The sequence below is a fragment of the Oncorhynchus gorbuscha genome, linkage group LG04 (assembly GCF_021184085.1).
Source record: "Oncorhynchus gorbuscha isolate QuinsamMale2020 ecotype Even-year linkage group LG04, OgorEven_v1.0, whole genome shotgun sequence".
In the NCBI taxonomy this organism is placed as follows: Eukaryota; Metazoa; Chordata; class Actinopteri; order Salmoniformes; family Salmonidae; genus Oncorhynchus; species Oncorhynchus gorbuscha.
In genome coordinates, this window is record NC_060176.1 from 34,516,395 (window position 1) to 34,535,749 (window position 19,355).

At 41.2% G+C, this 19,355-nt stretch overlaps 1 protein-coding gene across 5 annotated transcripts in view; it reads left to right on the forward strand.

The window, feature by feature from the left end:
• The window catches only part of ak8 (adenylate kinase 8), a 70,071-nt gene that overhangs the window by 16,503 nt on the left and 34,213 nt on the right, over positions 1-19,355 (forward strand). For all 5 annotated transcript variants that reach the window (XM_046346585.1, XM_046346587.1, XM_046346586.1 and 2 more), the window contains 3 exons: positions 7,562-7,643; positions 7,770-7,841; positions 11,581-11,781. In XM_046346585.1, coding sequence (XP_046202541.1) covers positions 7,562-7,643; positions 7,770-7,841; positions 11,581-11,781 — 355 coding nt within the window. The remainder of the gene's footprint in view (positions 1-7,561; positions 7,644-7,769; positions 7,842-11,580; positions 11,782-19,355) is intronic.

Below are 19,355 nucleotides of genomic sequence, written 5' to 3' on the forward strand. Positions count from 1 at the left end.
CTAAATGCTAACGCTAAATGCTAGTTTGCTATGGTTGAGAAGCATATTTTTTTAAAATCTGAGATGACAGTGTTGTTAACAAAAGGCTAAGCTTGAGAGCTAGCATATTGATTTCATTTGCGATTTTCATGAATAGTTAACGTTGCATTATGGTAATGGGCTTGAGGCTGTAGTCATGATCCCGGATCCGGGTTGGCTCAACGCAAGAAGTTAAATCACACATGTAAGATACTCAATTAAAGCTACACTCATTGTGAATCCAGCCAACATGTCATATTTTTAAAAGTTTTCGGCGAAAGCATAAGAAGCTATTATCTGATGATAGCACAATGTCAACAAAGAGAGTAGCATATTTCAACCCTGCTGGCGCTACACAAAACGCTGAAATAAAATATAAAACATGCATTACCTTTGACGAGCTTCTTTTGTCATTCCAATATGTCCCATAAACATCACAATTGGTCCTTTTGTTCGATTAATTCCTTCCATATATATACAAGTCCTTTTATTTGACACGTTTGATCCAGAAAAAAAAAACAGTTTCCAAAAAACTCAATGTCACTACAAAATATTTCAAACTACTTTTGTAATACAACTTTAGGTATTTTAAATGTTAACAATCGATCAAATAGTAGACGGGGCAATCTGTTTTCAATACAGGAAGAAAACAAACCATGCCCCGTCTTGCGCAACTCTCAATAGTGTAACGTTGTTCCTGGATGTGCTTCTTCTTCGTTGCACAAATTAATAACCTCAACCAAATTCCAAAGACTGGTGACATCCAGTGGAAGCGGTAGTAACAGAAAACAGGTTCCTAAGAAATATCCCTTGGCAATGACAAGTCGGAACAGTCAGAGGCAAAAATAATAATCATTCTGAACAGTTAGTCCTCAGGGTTTTGCCTGCTACATAAGTTCTGTTATACTCACAGACATTATTCAAACAGTATTAGAAACTCCAGCGTGTTTTCTATCCAAATATACTGATTGGGGATGAGTAGCAGGCAGTTTAATTTGGGCATGCATTTCATCCAAAATTCCAAATGCTGCCCCCTATCCGAGAGAAGTTAAGGGGGGTGATAAGTTTTTGCAAAAATGTTCAAATTTAATAAATTTGAATTGTTACATTTGCAATATGAAAAATTACAGTGGAGCGCAATCGCCATCTATTGGATTTTTGCAGTGTTACACTTGGCATTTGCCATATGGCATTTGCAATCAGTTTTGAATGAAACAACGTCCAATTGAGTGGTATTGTACATTGTGTATATGTTTCGTACGGTGCCAATAACATCCCATTTATTTTTGTCCATTTCAGGGGGGTGTTCCCTTACATGTAGCTAGTCCATGAGGAGCGGCACGGTAGCCAAGTTCAAACCCCCGAACAGGCAGTTAACCCACTGTTCCTAGGCCGTCATTGAAAATAAGAATATGTTCTTAACTGACTTGCCTAGTTAAATAAAGGTTTAAAAAATGTTTTAACAAATAAAAGATTGTGCAGTTCCAAAAAGACTTGTATGAGTTACCAGGCATGGGAAAAGATCAATAGAGCGATGCTGAGTTCTAATGTGAGATGTGTAGACTTCCATACCCCTCGTACTTCTCGGTCTGTCACTTTCAATTACAACAGTTAGACATGCCTATGGACTAGCTGCTTTGGGACTGTGCCAACACACACACACACACACACACACACTTGGAAATAAACAGAATTTTAACGGATCAGCAAATGCTAATAGTAACAAATACCTGTATATTATCTAGCCCTTCTCATTTGATGTGTTTACTTAATGATGTGAATTACACCAGTGTACAGCTCCATTCCCAGCGGATCAGCCCCTTCCTCCCAGGGGGATTTGGGCCTCTTGTGATAGAACATGATGACTCTTTGAGCAAAACCCTCATCACACACCTGTCACCCGCCTCCACCAGTCTGTGTTCTCCTCTCTAATGTGACATGGGTAACCCACAACATAGTCAGCCATACCCCCAAACCTAGGCCCTCTAATCCTGACACACTCTATCACACAGTCAATAAGCTCACTATCAAACACACAGCAACCATTCTTGTGATGGGTATCTTATCTCTGAAGTGTCAGTTTTCCCTGTAGTGGTGTGGAAAAATATGGAAATAGAAAAAAAACTGCTCTTTTTTTCTTACAAACTTTGCTTAGGCTGAATACATTACTTTTTCGCTTGGCATCCTTTAACTTTCGCCTTTTAAGTGTTGTAGTTTGTGATTCTTTTTTTTTTTACATTTGGTAATGGCTGTTTATCCCTTTAGGCTAAATGTCTGATGGTGTTTATTCATTTGTTTAATTATTTTCCTGTACATCTGCATAAACGGCTGAGAATTCAGTCAGGAACCAGGGCTAGTTCTCTGTTGCAGGAAACAAAGCAGTGCTGTTGCAGCTTTACCAGATCTGCATCGGATTGGAGTCTCTCTGTCACACAAAGGCACTCCTTCATCTCGTGCACAAAAATGGAGTAGCGACAGAATGATTGACACTTTGCATTACAACTGAAGTCAAGGCCTGTCTGCTTAATTGCAGCTCCACTCTTTATCGGCTGTTTTTCGTGTGCTCTCTCTCTCTCTGTTTTTTTTCCTCTCAAATTAAAGTGATTGTGGAACGTTAATCATACCTAATCTAGGTCGCTCGGGTTCAGTCTCTTTTTTTACTCTTTATTCTCGAGGCTGTTGTTTGTAAAACTTTAGACTTGTATTCTACAGGGAAATCATAGAAGGGAAAGTGGATGGAAGCGTAATAATGAACGAAGTGGAAATGGAATAACAACTGAATTAGTGCAGTACTCCTGCTGATTTAAAAGAGGTTGAACTCTGTGAAAAGAGGTACAAGCCACAAGGATGTATCAAAGAGCTCCGTCAATCTAGACCTCTAGCACTGGTGTAATGCAGTTTCTCTGGAATCCCGCAAGGTCTAAGTTTGCCTGAAGCCTAACATTTCACAAAGCTATACACGGTGTAGCTACCAATTGATGTTTTAGAATATACAACGGTCCTGTATAGACTAGATGAACCTGCATGACATCCTCATGCTCTCACCCAACTTGGATAAAAAGTTGTTAAAGCAGTCTATGAATGGCAAATAATACAGTCCATCCTAATTTTCTCCCCTTCCATTATGCATTGTACTATTGATAACTATATACCATATTTAGCTGCTATTTATAAACTTTTTAAAATTACTTTTTTGTGTAGAAATGTTTTCATGTCCTGTAGATCCAGGTTGCGGGCTCAACTGTTGATTTTTTTTATAGAGTATTGCCAACCCAGACAGTGCTTCCTGAGACATTGTGCATTATATGTCCATTGAGCTGCACACAATTTAAACTTAGTCTTGAATGATGCATGCCAAGATGTACCAGAGATAAAGGACTATTGATATTGCAACCACACAACTCAAACGCCGGTTCGCCAGTATGAGCAAAATCGCAAACCGCTTTCTTTGTTCAAGCTCTCAAGAACTGTTGTCCACTAAAGATGGTAATCTGCTTGCATCTGCCAATTTATTGGCCATCCAGTATCCAAATTATCTGTCCCCAGAACTTCCTATATAGTACATCTCTTTCCGCAATGTGTTGAGGCCGGCAGTTAAGGAGAATGATAGGCTCAATGAAAGATGTTGCAGAATTGCTGTATTTGAAGCAACACTCTCTTCAGCCTAGTTTCCCTGATGATGCTGCGGAATTAAATATCCCTGTAACTGACGCTTCTGCAGAGAGATTGTTTTCTAAACTTAAACTCATAAACTACCTAACTCCCTAAGAAGCATTAGGCTCTCTGTCTGATATGTGCTTTTGAATACCTGAGTAAGCTCCAATCATTGCACTGGCACTGTTGTAGCCTTGACCACGGTATTTGTTCATTGATATCCCCTTTACTTTCAATCAGTTTCATTTGGTGTTTTTCAAGGCCTGGAGCACTTTTTCAATCACATTCCTGAAGCCCAAGAAACAAACACTGAACTTCTTAGTACATATAGAAATGAAAAATGTTTATACAATATTTTTTTGTCTTTTCTTTTACTGTCAAAATGATTTATAGAAATAGACATCAATGACAGGCGCATACGATTTGAAATCGTATAAAAATATATATTTAGATTGTGAAGTTTGCCAATGTGTTATTAACAAGCACCTTATACAGATAAATACTAAGAATAAGCCTAATTTATTTGTCAATTTTCCAAAAAACGGTTTATACAGTATGTGCTAAACTTTAAAAATATTAACCCAAGATGGGATCTAGGCTATTATTTAAACACCCTAAAAACGGAATGTTCAACAAAAGAAGCAAAGAGCAATCGGAGCACTGCACTTGAAATCAAACTTTATTTGTATAGCACAGTTCGTACAATACAATGCAATGCAAAGTGCTTGGGATTTACAAGGAGTATAAAAGTCTGACCTGCTAAATGTGAATATCTTTATCCATGAGGTATCTCAAAATTTATTAATCAATGCTTAACATATTTACATTTTTCGAGTATAGCAATAAAATGTATTTGTCATTTAAAAGGCATTACCCTGTTGTGCTATTATGCTATTACATAATGGTGAAAACAGTTAAGGATGAAGCTGTCTCTGGAAGATTAGGATAAAGGCTGATTAGAACAATGGTTGTTTGTAACAATGTTATAGATTTTTGTTTTGATAGTGTAGATTGAATTGATCATTTATAAGTAAAGGTTTGATCCAGTTTACTAAAATAGATCATTTTAAGTACAATATAGTACAGTTATTATAACGTTTCCTCAACATTGAATGTTGGTTCATCAAATGTGGTGCGCTTTAGATATTTTCCATTGCCAAATTATCAAGATCCATTTTTAGATTGAGCTTTGATTTGGTGTAACATTTGTAGGGTAATTACAGTAATAACCACACTGTAGTATCTAGTTTTGCACTAAGTACCTTTTAATTGGTGCCACATGACTATCCTATAGTAGATAGATATACAAAGCCTCCAGTGCACAATGGAACTAGCATAGCTCCTAGTGGACATGTCCCGTGCAGGACATGGCTCCTTAGTAACAAAAACACACAGACAATGATTATCTGATTAGCAGCAGGGTGACTAATTGGCTGATTGTAATGTCAAAAGGACCTTGTTAGCGAGCCTTCGCGACAGGGCCATGGACTATTTTGTGCACGGAGCACAGCAGACTGCTAAGGTCTCTCTCCGGCTTGTCGAGCACTGCTCCCCTACACTCCCCCACATCGTCCCCCCCAGCCTGCTGTTGAGCGCCCCGTGACATCTGCTTCATGCGTGTCCATCCTGTGATACATCTCCCTCCTCCCCACTGCAGATGTTGTGGTCCTGGAGTTCTGTATGAACGCCGAGCCCTTTTGATGTAGGGATGAAACGGAATGGAGGGAGCCACTGTGTGGGACCCCAGTGATGGAGGCAGGGCGGAGGAGTGTGCTGGGGAGAGGGAGTTGGGGGTGTTGATGTTTTGACGTAGCTCATTAGAATTTCAATCAGGCCTGAGCTTTTGGGGCCTGGCTGAGAGGGACTCCCCCTGCCTTTTCACAGCCCTGGCCTTGTCTCCCCTGGGAGGGAGTGGTGGAGAGGTAGAAGGGTATTACCAGGAGCTGGACTGGCCTGGTCTGGCTGGAGATTGACATCTTTCCTGTTCTCCACTATTCCTCATGTTTGTATGGGCTCCGTTACTTCTCTATACTTTACTAACTACACACTTTCATTTGCAACCATGTACAGTGGTTACCACTTTACCCAGTCGTTTTTAGGGTGCATTCATAAAATTTGCAGAATAAATTATGATTTTATGAACGCTCAACACCCCATTGAATATGGCGGTTGTCAGTAAACCTCAGCAAAAAAGCGTAATTACATTTTTGCCAGCTCAGTTACAGTCACCAACGCTCTGGATAACATGAAAACAGCTTAACCAGCTCTGCTAGGGCAAGTAAATTGGTCAAAGTGAGGTGTTCTCTCATTTATGTCTGGAAGTAGCTAGCAAGCTAGCTAACTTTAGCCAGTTAGCTTGGGTGCTTGACTGCCGTTGTGAGGTCCGAATGCTTGGATCAACCCTACTCCTCGGCCAGAGCATCCAGTGTGCACTCTGAACGCTCCGAGAGCGAGACGCTATGAATTTATGTATGGACAATCTGACAACATTTACAAATGCACAGAGCGCACTCTGGCACTCCAGAGTGAATTTACAAATGCACCCTTAGTCATGGCAGCACTATCATTTTACTAAAGTGAAGAGGCTACTACTGTGTATATCCAGTTTGTCTTGGTTTTCATTGTGATATTATTGTAGTACAAAGGAGCCAATTACAAAATGCTGCTCGTGGTTATGGAAGTGGACTCTCACTTCTATTATCAGCTCGTGGACAGCACTGCCACAGAGACAATCAAAGGTTTAATGGGAAAGTAAGTGGGAGGAAGAAGTGCGCGTGTGTGTGTGATTTAGGTGAAGTGGTGATTAGTGGTTAAAGATCAAAGAGGAAAACAAAGGCGGATTTCAAACAGGCCAGGGAAACTTGGCAACAAACCCCATAACTATAAATGTTTTCCATAGTTACATATTTATTTGAAGATTATTAATTGAAATAATAATTTGGCCCAAACAAGCACTTGAGAGAACTGGTTTCTTTTTCTCGTCTTTATTTTCCAGCTCCATTGAGCTGTAAAGCCCTGGGATTTCGGAGGCTATTAGAGAGGTTTTTTTGTGGCCAAGGAATGATATGCATTTTGCCTCTTTCTTCTTCTGTTTATTTTTATGGCAAATTGGGGATAGGAACTGGATAATTAGCCACATTTTCAAGGTTTAGGAATTTAACCCACCTATTGAATCACTACTTGAAGTGGTAATTGTTTTCCTCTCTCTGTTTGTACAGATATTTATCCATAGAGTTATTGTCTCTTAAGGTCTCAGGACATGGTTTAACTGCATAGTAAAGAGACAGCGTCTAACTTCTTTAAACAACCAACTATTTACAATGAGAGAATGGGACAGTTTAAATGAAGTGATGAATATAAAAATAGGCCACTAAATAGAAATAGGGTGGAGTAGAAATGCATTGAATTGTAATCATATTACTGTGTACAGTCATATGCCATTGTAGAGATGTTTTTAAACAGAATTACTTACTTAGAAATATAATGACTATTTCTTAAAATTATTCAGCACAGGGCACAGAGCTAACCCTGTCGTTTGGGCCCACAGAGCTAACCTTGTCAGGCAATGATAATCTCCAGAATTATTTTTGGATTATTGTGTCATCTCAGGAGAAAAGAAAACCACTCCATCAGAAGAACTATACTTTATAATTGATATATTATACATATGATAAATAATATATCTGGCGGCTGTTTCCTGGATGCAGATTAAGCCTAGTCCTGGAAAAGAAAATTCAAGTAGAGGCTCCACTGAGTTTGCTTTTTAGTCCAGGACTAGGCTTAATCTGTCTTCAGGAAACTGCCCCCTCATGTCCTATGAGAAATCTTCTAGTCTTTTGACCCCAGTTTGAGCCACGTTGTTTATTGCTTGTGTTTGTTCTGTGTTCAGGGTTGGGTGTTGGAGGGGATACCTCAGACACGAGAGGAGGCCCTGTCCCTACAGGAGGCTGGAGTTGCCCCAAATCATGTGGGTTAGTACCTCAGTTTACCTCAGTTATCCATTTATGTTTGGTTATTTCCATGTTGCGTTTGTGTTTGTACGTGCGTGCATTTGTGTGTGTGTATTGAAGGAACTGTTTGTGTGTGTTCTCTGTCAGTGTTGCTGGAGGCACCCGATGCAGTTCTGATTGAACGGAGTCAGGGCAAGAGAATAGACCCTGTCACAGGAGGTAAGATGAAGAACCCTGGAGATGTATTCCAGAGTGCCCGATTCTACCAAGGGGAGGGGGGTGAAAGTGATACAGAGAGACATTCCTTTTTTATAATTCACATCATAACCACAAACCCACATCCATATTGAACCTGGCTTTCAAGGAGCGGGACACTAATCTGGACGCTTATAAGAAATTCCGCTATGCCCTCAGACAAACCATTAAAGTGGCAAAGCGTCAATACAGGACTAAGATTGAATCCTACTACGCTCTGATGCTCGTTGGATGTGGCAGGGCTTGCAAACTATTACGGACTACCGCGATCTGCCCAGTGAAGCGAGCCGACCAGACGAGCTAAATGCCTTTTATGCCCGCTTTGTGGCAAGCGACACTAAAGCATGCATGAGGGCACCAGCTGTTCCAGACAACTGTGTGATCACGCTCTCCGTAGCCGATGTGAGCAAGACCTTTCAACAGCTCAACACTCACAAGGCCAGACGGATTACCAGGATGTGTACTCAGAGCTTACGAGAACCAACTGGCAAGTGTCTTCACTACATTTTCAACCTCATCCTGACCAAGTCTGTAATACCTACATGTTTCAAACAGACCACCATAGTCCCTGTGCCCAAGAAAGCGAAGATAACCTGCCTAAATGACTACCGCCCCGTAGCACTCAAGTCGGTAGCCATGATGTGCTTTGAAAGGCTGGTCATGACTCACATCAACACCATCATCCCAGAAACCCTAGACCCACTCCAATTTGCATACCGCACCAACAGATTCACAAATGATTCAATATCACTCCACACTGCCCATTCCCACATGGACAAAAAGAACATCTATGTGAGAGTGCTGTTCATTGACTACAGCTCAGCGTTCAACACCATAGTGCCCACAAAGCACATCACTAAGCTAAGGACCCTGGGACTAACACCTCCTGCAACTGGATCCTGGACCCCCAGGTGGTAAGGGTAGGCAACAACACATCCTCAACACTGGTGCCCCTCAAGGGTGCGTGCTTAGGTCCTCCTGTACTCCCTGTTCACCCAAGCATGACTCCAACACCATCATTAAGTTTGCTGATGACACAACAGTGATAGGCCTGATCACTGACAACGATGAGACAGCCTAAAGGGAGGAGGTCAGAGACCTGGCAGTGTGGTCCCAGGACAACAACCACTCCCTCAATGTGAGCCAGACAAATGAGCTGATAGTGGACTACAAGAAAAGGAGGACCGAGCACACCTCCATTCTCCGCGACGATTGCTGCAGTGGAGTAGGTTGAGAGCTTCATGTTCCTTGGTGTCCACATCATGGTCCAAACACACCAAGACAGTTGTGAAGAGGGCACCACAGCAACTTTTCCCCCTCAGGAGACTGAAAAGATTTGTCATGGGTCCTCAGATCCTCAAAAAGTTCTGACTTCCAGGACTTATATAATAGTTGGTGACAGAGGAAGGCCCAAAAAATTCTCAAAGGACTCCAGTCACCCAAGTCAAGGACGTATCTCTGCTACCGCACAGCAAGCGGTACTGGAGCACCAAGTTTAGGTCTAAATGGCTACTTAACAGCTTCTACCCCCAAGCCATAAGACTGCTGAACAGTTATTGAAATGTCCACCCGGTTATTTACATTGTTTTTACACTGCTGCATCTCGTAGTTTATTATCTATGCATAGTCACTTTACCCCTACCTACATGTACAAATTACCTTGACTAACCTATACCTCCGCACATTGACTCAGTACCGGTATCCCCTGTATAGCCTCGTTATTGTTATTTTGTTACTTTTAATTATTTTTTTTACTTTTGTTTATTTAATAAATATTTTCTTAATTCTATTTATTGAACTGAATTGTTGGCCTTGTAAGTAAGCATTTCACTGCAAAGTTTACACCTGTTGTGTTCGGCGCAAGTGACAAATACGATTTGGTTTCTTTGAATTCCCAACATAGCTCTCCAGGAGAACAGGTCCTTAGAGTATAGCAAAGCTGTGCTATAATTAACAAAAGCCTCAGCTCCCAATAGGTTGGTTTGTTATGGTGAGGATGTACGAGATCAAAATAATTGCCATCTCTGTTTTCATTGTGCCGAGGTCTCATTTTGCCTTTGTCAGTAGAATTGCATGCATTGTGCAAATGAGCTCTGGTTTTTTCAAAGCTGTCCAAATATTTGTTTGTCAACGTGACGAAATGATTGGTACCTGTGTAAACATTATCAGAATTACTTTATTCACCTCAAATATTTACAGATACCCAAAATGTGAATTGTCAAAGTCAATATGCATAAATACAGTAGACATAGAACTCTGGAGTACAGGCTGATATACAATGAGGATATACAGGTAACTGCCAAAATAATGGCAACACTTGAGTAAATGAGGAATACAAAGTGTATTGAAAGCAGGTGCTTCCACACAGGTGTGGTTCCTGAGTTACTTAAGCAATTAACATCCCATCATGCTTAGGGTAATGTATGACAAAATGCTGGGCAGGTCATTATTCTGGCTACCATGGCTATTTCCCCATAGGATGACAATGCTTCCATCCACAGGGCAGGAGTGGTCACTGAATGGTTTGATGAGCATGAAAATGATGTAAACCATATGCCATTGCCGTCTCAGTCACCAGATCTCAACCCAATTGAACACTCATGGGAGTTTCTGGGGCGGCCACCACATACAAAGTTTTCCACCACCATCAACAAAACACCAAATTATAGAATTTATCTTGGAAGAATGGTGTCTTGTCCCTCTAATAGAGTACCAGGCACTTGTAGAATCTATGTCAAGGTGCATTGAAGCTGTTCTGGCTCGTGGTGGCCAAACGCCCTGTTCATCAAATCACATTTTGTCACGTGCCGAATACTACAATACCTTACCGTGAAATGCTTACTTACAAGCCCTTAACCAACAATGCAGTTTTAAGAAAATAGAGTTTGAAACATATTCACTAAATGAACTCAACTCATTTCTCGGAACAAGAATAGACTGAGTTTCAGAAGAAAGTTTTTTGTTTCTGGGCGTTTTGAGCCCGTTTTGAGTCTGAACCCACAAATGCTGATGCTTCAGATACTCAACTAGTCTAAAGAAGGGCGGTTGTATTGCTTCTTTAATTAGCACAACGGATTTCAGCTGTGCTAACATAATTGCAAAATGATTTTCTAATGATCAATTAGCCTTTTAAAATGATAAACTTGGATTTGCTAACACAACGTGCCATTGGAACACAGGATTCCAATGATTGGTTGCTGATAATGGGTCTCTATACGCCTATGTAGATATTCCATTAAATCTGCCGTTTCCAGCGTCAATAGTCATTTACAATATTAACCATGTCTACACTGTATTTCTGATCAATTTGATGTTATTTTTAATGGACAGAAATATGTGCCTTTCTTTCAAAACAAGGAAATGTCTAAGTGACCCCAGACTTTTGAACGGTAGTGTATATTATCCACTTTATGTTGGTGTTTCCTTTCTCATTTTTTTGTGGGGATATTTTACAGTGGGAAGATATCTAGAACATGAAGTCTATGAACAAGAAGAGAGAAATAGATCCCACCCTCCCTGTCATTGGGCCATCAGGGCCTGTATTCATAAAGTGTCTCAGGGTAGGAGTGTTAGGATCAGTTTGCCTTTCAGATCATAGTAAATTTGGTTACATGGATAAGAGAGACCTGATACTAGATCAGCACTCTTACTCTGAGACACTTGATGAATACATACCCTGATCTTCTCTGTATTACCTGTGTAGATGTGTACCACGTCACGTTCATTTGGCCCGAGGACAAGGAAGTGGTGCAGCGGTTAGAGCACCAGAAGGCCGTATCAGAAGAGCAGCTTGTCGCCCAGCTGATGCAGCACCATCGCGAGGTTCACGCCCTGCGTAAGACCTACCGCAACTGCCTGAAGGGCATTGATGCCGACCAACCGCATGTGGACGTATTTGACCAAGGTGAGAAGGCCACTCCCAGCTAGCACATTTGGTTCCTTGGAAGTTGTGGGAAAGTATGTTTTTAGATTCACATTGGTTGTGGGAATTAAACCATACATTTCCTGACCGGTAAAACTGTTTTTTTAAATATTCTGGGAACTTTCATTTTTAGTTTGAAGGGATGTTCTGAGAAAGTTTAACTCTGGTTCCTTGAAAGTTTCACTAAGACACTGAGAATAGAAATGATAGGTTGGGGGCCTCCTGAGTGGCTTTGGGGGCCTCCCGAGTGGCAGTCTAAGGCACTGCATCGCAGTGCTAAATGCGTCACAACACAGGCTGTGTTACAGCCAGCAGCGACCGGGAGACATATGAGGTGGCGCACAATTGGCCGAGCGTTGTTCGGGTTAGGGGAGGGTTTGGCCGGCCAGGATGTCCATGTCCCATTGCGCTCTAGCGACTCCTGTGGCCAGGCGCATGCACGCTGACACGGTCGCCAGTTGCACAGTGTTTCCTCCGACACATTTGTGTGGCTGGCTTCCTGGCTAAGGGAACAGTGTGTCAAGAAGCAGTGCGGCTTAACAGGTCGTGTTTCGGAGGATGCATGGCACTCGGCCTTCGCCTCTCCCGAGTCCGTACGGGAGTTGCAGTGATAGAACAAGACTAACTACCATTTGGATATCATGAAATTGGGGAGAAAAAGGGGTCAAAAAATACAAATTGGTTATTTGGAGGTTTTTGTTTCAATAAGACTATTAGCTCCTGTTGGGTTCACTTTTTTTTAAACTCCAAGCACAGATTGGACAAATGGAAATAAATGTCCTTAGGCATTAATCATTATGACACAGCATCAGTGAAATTCAAACTCAGAATCTTCTGTTCTCTATCCATGTAATTAGTCCACTGCGCCACCAGGATGAAGCTAACGTGTCTTGTTTTTTTACATATACAAAGCTGTCCATTTTAGTCTATTCAAACAGACCCCATTTCAAAGGAAACAAGCACTCATTAAGATCAGAGATGCGTTCAGTTCGATTGAATGTTTGCTGAACGACAGAATGGTTTGTACTGAACGACACGTTTCCCCAAAACATTCTTGTATGTTTTTGAACAGACTTTGAGGTTTGTTTGCTCCCATTTGGTGGGTGCGTTGAGGTGTGACTTGAAGCAATGAGTGACGTATTTACAGTGCCTTGAGAAAGAATTCATACCCCTTGACTTATTCTGCATGTTGTTGTGTTACAGCCTAAATTCAAAATGGATTAAATATGTTTTTGTCACCCATCTACACACAATATCCCATAATGACGAAGTTAAAAATGTTTTTGCAAATTTATTGAAAATGAAATACAGAAATCTAATTTACATAAGTATTCACATCCCTGAGTCAATACTTTGTAGAAACACATTTGGCGGCATTTACAGCTTTGAGTCATCTTGCACATCTGGATTTAGGGATTTTCCCCCATTCTTCCTTGCAGAAGTGAACAGCAATCTTCAAGTCTTTCCACAGATTTTCAATGGTATTCAAGTCTGTGATTATGGTTGGGCCACTCAAGGACTTTTACGTTCTTGTTCTGAAGCCATTCCAGCGTTGCGTTGGCTGTATACTAAGGGTCATTGACCTGTTGGGACTGGTCGTTTGCACTCAAGCAGGTTCTCATCAAGGATTTGCTTGTATTTGGCTCCATTAATTGTTCCTTCTATCCTTACCAGTCTCCCAGTCCCTGCCTCTAAAAAGCATCCCCATAGCATGATGCTGCCACCACCATGCTTCACGGTATGGATGATGTTAGATGGGTGTTAAACTGTGCCTGGTTTTCTCTAGACATAGTGCTTTGCCATTTGGCCAAACAGTTACTTTTCTTTCTCATCAGACCACAGAGTCTTTTGCCTTATGATCTCAGTCTTTCCCGTGCATTTTTGCAAACCCCAGGCGTGCTACCATGTGCCTTTTTCTCAGGAGTGGCTTCCGTCTGGCCACTCTCCCATAAAGCCCAGAATGGTGCTGTTGAGACCGTTGTCCTTCTGACAGGTTCTCCCATCTCAGCCAAGGAACGCTGTAGTTCATTCAGAGTCATTGGTCACCTCCCTTACCACGGTCCTTCTTGCCCGTTTGTTCAGACAACCAACTCTAGGCAGAGTCTGGGTAGTTCCATATTTTTTCAATATCCCAATGATGGAGGCCACTCTTGGAAACTGTCAACACGAGAAACGGTTTTATACCCTTCCCTAGATACAGTGGGGCAAAAAAGTATTTAGTCAGCCACCAATTGTGCAAGTTCTCCCACTTAAAAAAATGAGAGGCCTGTAATTTTCATCATAGGTACACTTCAACTATGAAAACAAAATGAGGGAAAAAAATCCAGAAAATCACATTGTAGGATTTTTAATGAATTTATTTGAATATTGTCTCTGATTGGAAACCATATTTAGGTAGCCTGTTTTGTTGTTGTGGATGATTGTCTATGTAGTGTTTGTGTCAGCACGATTGTTCATTAGCTTCATGGCTGTCACGTTGTTGTTTTGTAGTGTTCAGTTTTTCCATTACAATGACGAACACTTACCACACTGCGTATTGGTCCTCCGATCCTTCTCGCTTATCCTCGTCAGATGAGTATGTTTCTTTCTAAATCATGTCCAAACAATTGAATTGGCCACAGGTGGACTCCAATTAAGTTGTATCAAAGGAAATTGGATGCACCTGAGCTCAACTTAGTGTCATAGCAAATACAAAAATATCAAATTTAAATAAGTATTTCATTTTCAATACATTTGCTAAAATTTCTAAAAACATGTTAAAGTAATGAAATACCAAGAAAATGTTTTTTTGTTAAGTTCTATAAATGTGCTGAGAATGTTCCAAAGCCAAGCAACTATCCTGCACCATTCTCAGAAAGTTGTGGGAAGGTTGCATGCAAAATAACCATAGGACAACCACGCTCTCACCAAGCTCTAAGAAATGCATGGTTCTCAGAACGTTATGTGCTAGCTGGGGTGTATGACTGTAGATTAGAACAACACTCTAAGGGGTCCAACAACAAACAATGTGTTGTTTTCATTCGCGAACATATGCTACATGTTTCCAATTGTCTGTTCTTCCTCCCAAGTGTGCACTTGTTCCTTTCATTTCAAGGAAATGACTGGTGTAAGAAACATGGTGGAAACTCAAGCCCATGCCTTCACCAATCCAATACTTTTAGGTTTGTGGGAAGTAGTGAACGAGTGTATTTTTTATTGGGACAAAGGACACAGCCATAAAGGGGACACTTTTTTAAAACCAGAAGCAAATACTCACTGACTGACATGTCTCCATATTCCACAGTAGTACACTGAACAAAAATACAAATGCAACATGTAAAGTGTTGGTCCTATGTTTCATGAGCTGAAATAAAAGATCACAGAAATGTTCCATAATGCATCCAGTTTACAGGTGTGGCATATCAATAATCTGATTAAACAGCATGTTCATTACACAGGTGCACCTTGTGCCAGAGTGTTTAATGTTAATTTCTCTACCTTAAGCTGCCTCCAATGTCATTTTAAAGAATTTGGCAGTACATCCTCACAACCACTGACCACATGTATGGCGTTGTGTGGGCGAGCAGTTTGCTGATGTCAACGTTGTGAACAGAGTGCCCCATGGTGGCGGTGGGGTTATGGTATGGGCAAGCATAAGCTACGGACAATTGCATTTTCTCGATGGCAATTTGAATGAACAAAAATACTGTGTCGTGAGGCCCATTTTTGGAGGGGTATCTGTATTCCCTGTCGTGTGAAATCCATAGATTAGGGCCTAATGCATTTATTTCAATTGACTGATTTCCTCATGTGAATTGTAACTCAGTAAAATCTTTGAAATTGTTGCATTTATATTTTTGTTCAGTATAGTAAGGACTTTGATGCCCCTCTCCACCTGAGACAGTGATTGACGATGGATGACAGTCTCTCCCATCACAGGCCTCAGAGGCTTTGTTGCACAGCATCAAAGCCTCATCACAATATAATCTCAGGCTGCGTCCTAAATGGCACCCTATTTCCTATATAGTGCACTACTTTTGGCCAGAGCCCATATCAGTAATAGGGTGCTATTTTAGGCCCCTCCACAGCCACGCATTCTGGAGGGATGTCAGCACTGCACTGCAGCAGACCCATGGGGAGGTTTTGATTCCCCTCCCTGTCAGCCCAGCTGATGGACAGGGAGTTTGCCTAAGGCTAAGCTACAGGCAAGGGGAGGAGGAGCAGCCGTTGCAGCCTTCAGCCACACCATTAAAGCCATCTGAATACTACCTGTCTGAACATAACACCACTCAACTTGACAAAATAGTTCTGTCATTTTCTCTCTTAAGATTACTTTAGCCCAACCCCTGCAAATGATACACATACAGGTTTTGGAGAGGTACGGGGGTCTGCCACACTGGGTGCCTGTTGTGGGGGGTTAAGTGCTTTGTTCAAGGGCACAAAAGCAGGCAATGTCATCTTGGATTTGATACCAGCAACCCTCCAGTTGCCAGCTCAATTCTCAACGGCTTTTTCCTCTCTGACCCGGGATTTGACCTGGCAATCCTCCAGCCGTTGGCTCACCTCTCTAACCACTAGGCTACCTGCCGCCTTAGGTTTGTTGTGTGTGGCAGGGCAGTGGTGACGGTAGAAGGCTAGAAGCAGGCGGATGTGAATTGGGTTTAAACAAGTTTGAAATATATACACTTTAGTAAAGCAATCGGAGTGTCTGGAATCTTACAAAGAAAGCTAACTGATAGATAGTAACAAAGTTTTTTTCTGCAGAGAAAAGTCTTGGGTGGCCGTCTGTAAAAAAGATAATGGATCTATATAATTGTAAATAAGATCATCTTGGAGAAGTAACAATGACCCAAATAAAAATGATTGCATTCAGGAGTATTAGCTTTAAAACTGGAACATTTTCACTCTACCCCATGGCAAAATGTGTAGAATACCAGGAAATTTTCTTTCAACTACAATTCAACCATTTCTACATCCATTTTTGGATGTATTGTAACGTAGGCGCTGGTAGTCGAGAATAGGGGAGGAGCGGGAGTAGACGTGACACATATATTAGTGGTTGAGAGATGCCAAGATTGTGTAAAGCTGTCATCAAGGCAAAGGGTAGCTACTTTGAAGAATCTCAAATATAAAATATATTTTGAGGTGTTTAACAATTTTTGGGTTACTACTAGGTTGCACATTTTGGGGAATATTCAGAGGTGGAAACTTTTTGTGGGAATTAACGGAAATACCATTTAAATGTAGATGTTTTTTGCATTGGATATATTTATCATATGGAAACAAACATAAACCTTTTACCTTATCATAAGTAGACATAATTGCAAATTATTAAATCCTTCCATTAGATATAAACATAAACATGTAAAAAATTGTTACGAATTTATCTTTAATTAAATGAATGGACTCTTCACATGGGATGATTTCACTGAACAACAAAAGAAAGGGAATATTGAATGATCCCCAATGATCCATCACATCTTCCAAAAACGTTTTCAACATACATCTATAAAATGATAGTGTAGAAACTAAAGCTTTGGTTGCCTTTTGTCTCAGGCTTCCATATTCTTCTCCCTGGACCTCCTCAATGTCCACCTCTTGAACATCAGACTCAAAAAAAAAAAGACTCCTCATCGTCACTGTCACTTTCCAAACTTGTTGAGGATGGCTCATTGCCAGGCTTAAAAAGCCTCAAATTTGCTCGACTGGCCACCAATTGTTCAACTCTTGTATTGGTCAGCCTGTTGCGTGCATTGGTGTGTGTGTTCCCAAACAAGGACCAGTTGCTCTCTGAGGCGGTTGATGTTGGTGGGATTTAGAGGATGATGGAGGCAACAGGGGAAAGAGCCTCAGATCCATGAAGTCCCTTCCACCGGGTGGCTGATGAGATATGTTGGCACGACTGCCATGTTGCATCTCCATCCCAAAGCCCTTGCTTGGAAGTGTACTTCTCCAGACTGCCAAGAACCTTGAACTCATCCATGCTAAGGTTGTGAGACATGGTAGTGATGGCACTATAGGCCTTGTTGATCTCTGCACCAGACAGGATGCTCTTGCCAGCATACTTGGGGTCCAACATGTATGCTGCAGCGTGTATGGGCTTCAAGCAGAAGTCATGCTTTTTGATGTATTTCAGAACTGCAGTTTCCTCTGCTTGGAGCAACAGTGAAGTGGGCAGGGCAGTACTTCTCTTACACCTGAAAGCAGAGTCTGAACAACACACTATGGCATTGTCTCCCTCAATCCATGCAATGGCTACTGCTGTAGGTTTCAGGAGTTTCAGGCTGCTTACCACTCTCTCCCAAAATACATCATCCAGGAGGATCCTCTTGATGGGACTGTCCACATTGGCAGACTGTGATATGGCCATTTCTTTGAGAGACTCCTTCCCCTCCAGGAGACTGTCAAATATGATGACAACACTACCCAAATGGATGTTGCTGGGCAGCTTCAATGTGGTGTTCATATTCTTCTCACTTTGCTTGGTGAGGTAGATTGCAGCTATAACTTGATGACCCTTCACTTACCTAACCATTTCCTTGGCTCTCTTGTAAAGTGTAACCATTGTTTTCAGTGCCATGATGTCCTTGAGGAGCAGATTCAATGCATGAGCAGCACAGCTCATGACCAAGCAGCCTTCATGTTCACAGCATTGTCTGTGACCAGTGCAAATACCTTCTGTAATTAATTATTCCTTGTCTACGCACATTCAACCACCCATCAGAGATGATTGCAATACAGTCTGCTTTTTCTATGATTTGCTAGACCTTCACTTGAACTATGATGAACTTTGCATCCAGCAAATGAGTAGATAAAGCATGTCTGGTTGGAGTGGTGTATGATGGGCATCATTCAGAAATCTTTTCCAATACACATTGCCTGTGAGCATCATTGCTGAACCAGTTGCATACACAGCTTGAGCAAAACATTCATCAGCATTTCTCTGACTACGTTCCTCCATTAGGTCAAAACACTTCTGATTCTAGGAGGACCATGAGTTGTTGCTATCAATAAGGTGTCTGATTCATCATTTTCACCTCGAATAGAAGTAGAGGTTGCTTGTTCTGAGCACTGAGGGAACTTTATGCACTTGGCCAGATGATTCTGCATCTTTGTTGCATTCTTCACATATGATTTGGCACAGTATTTGCAAATGTACACAGCGTTTCCTTCTACTTTAGCTGCAGTGAAATGTCTCCACACATCAGATAGTGTCCGTGGCAATTTCCTGTAAAGATTATAAATAAAAAGTAAAACAAATAAAAATACAATTGCATGTACAGATAAATAGTTAAACAGTTAGATTAAACAACTCCTTTGTGAGATAAATGTTTTAAAATTAAACATGTAGGGAAACAGGTGAATTAACACTCCACAGTTAGCAGGCTCAAGCAAGCTAAAACCCACATGGTAGCAAAACTAACCAGCAGAAATTGTTAACAAGTTAGAAATGATTTAAACACACTTTGCTGTAGGCTACTATCTACTAGTTAACAAAAAAATCATGTATGTCATTTAAAATATATTCACCCCACCCAGTATTGTTATCAAAACTTAGCATGTAGTCCTTGGCTCAG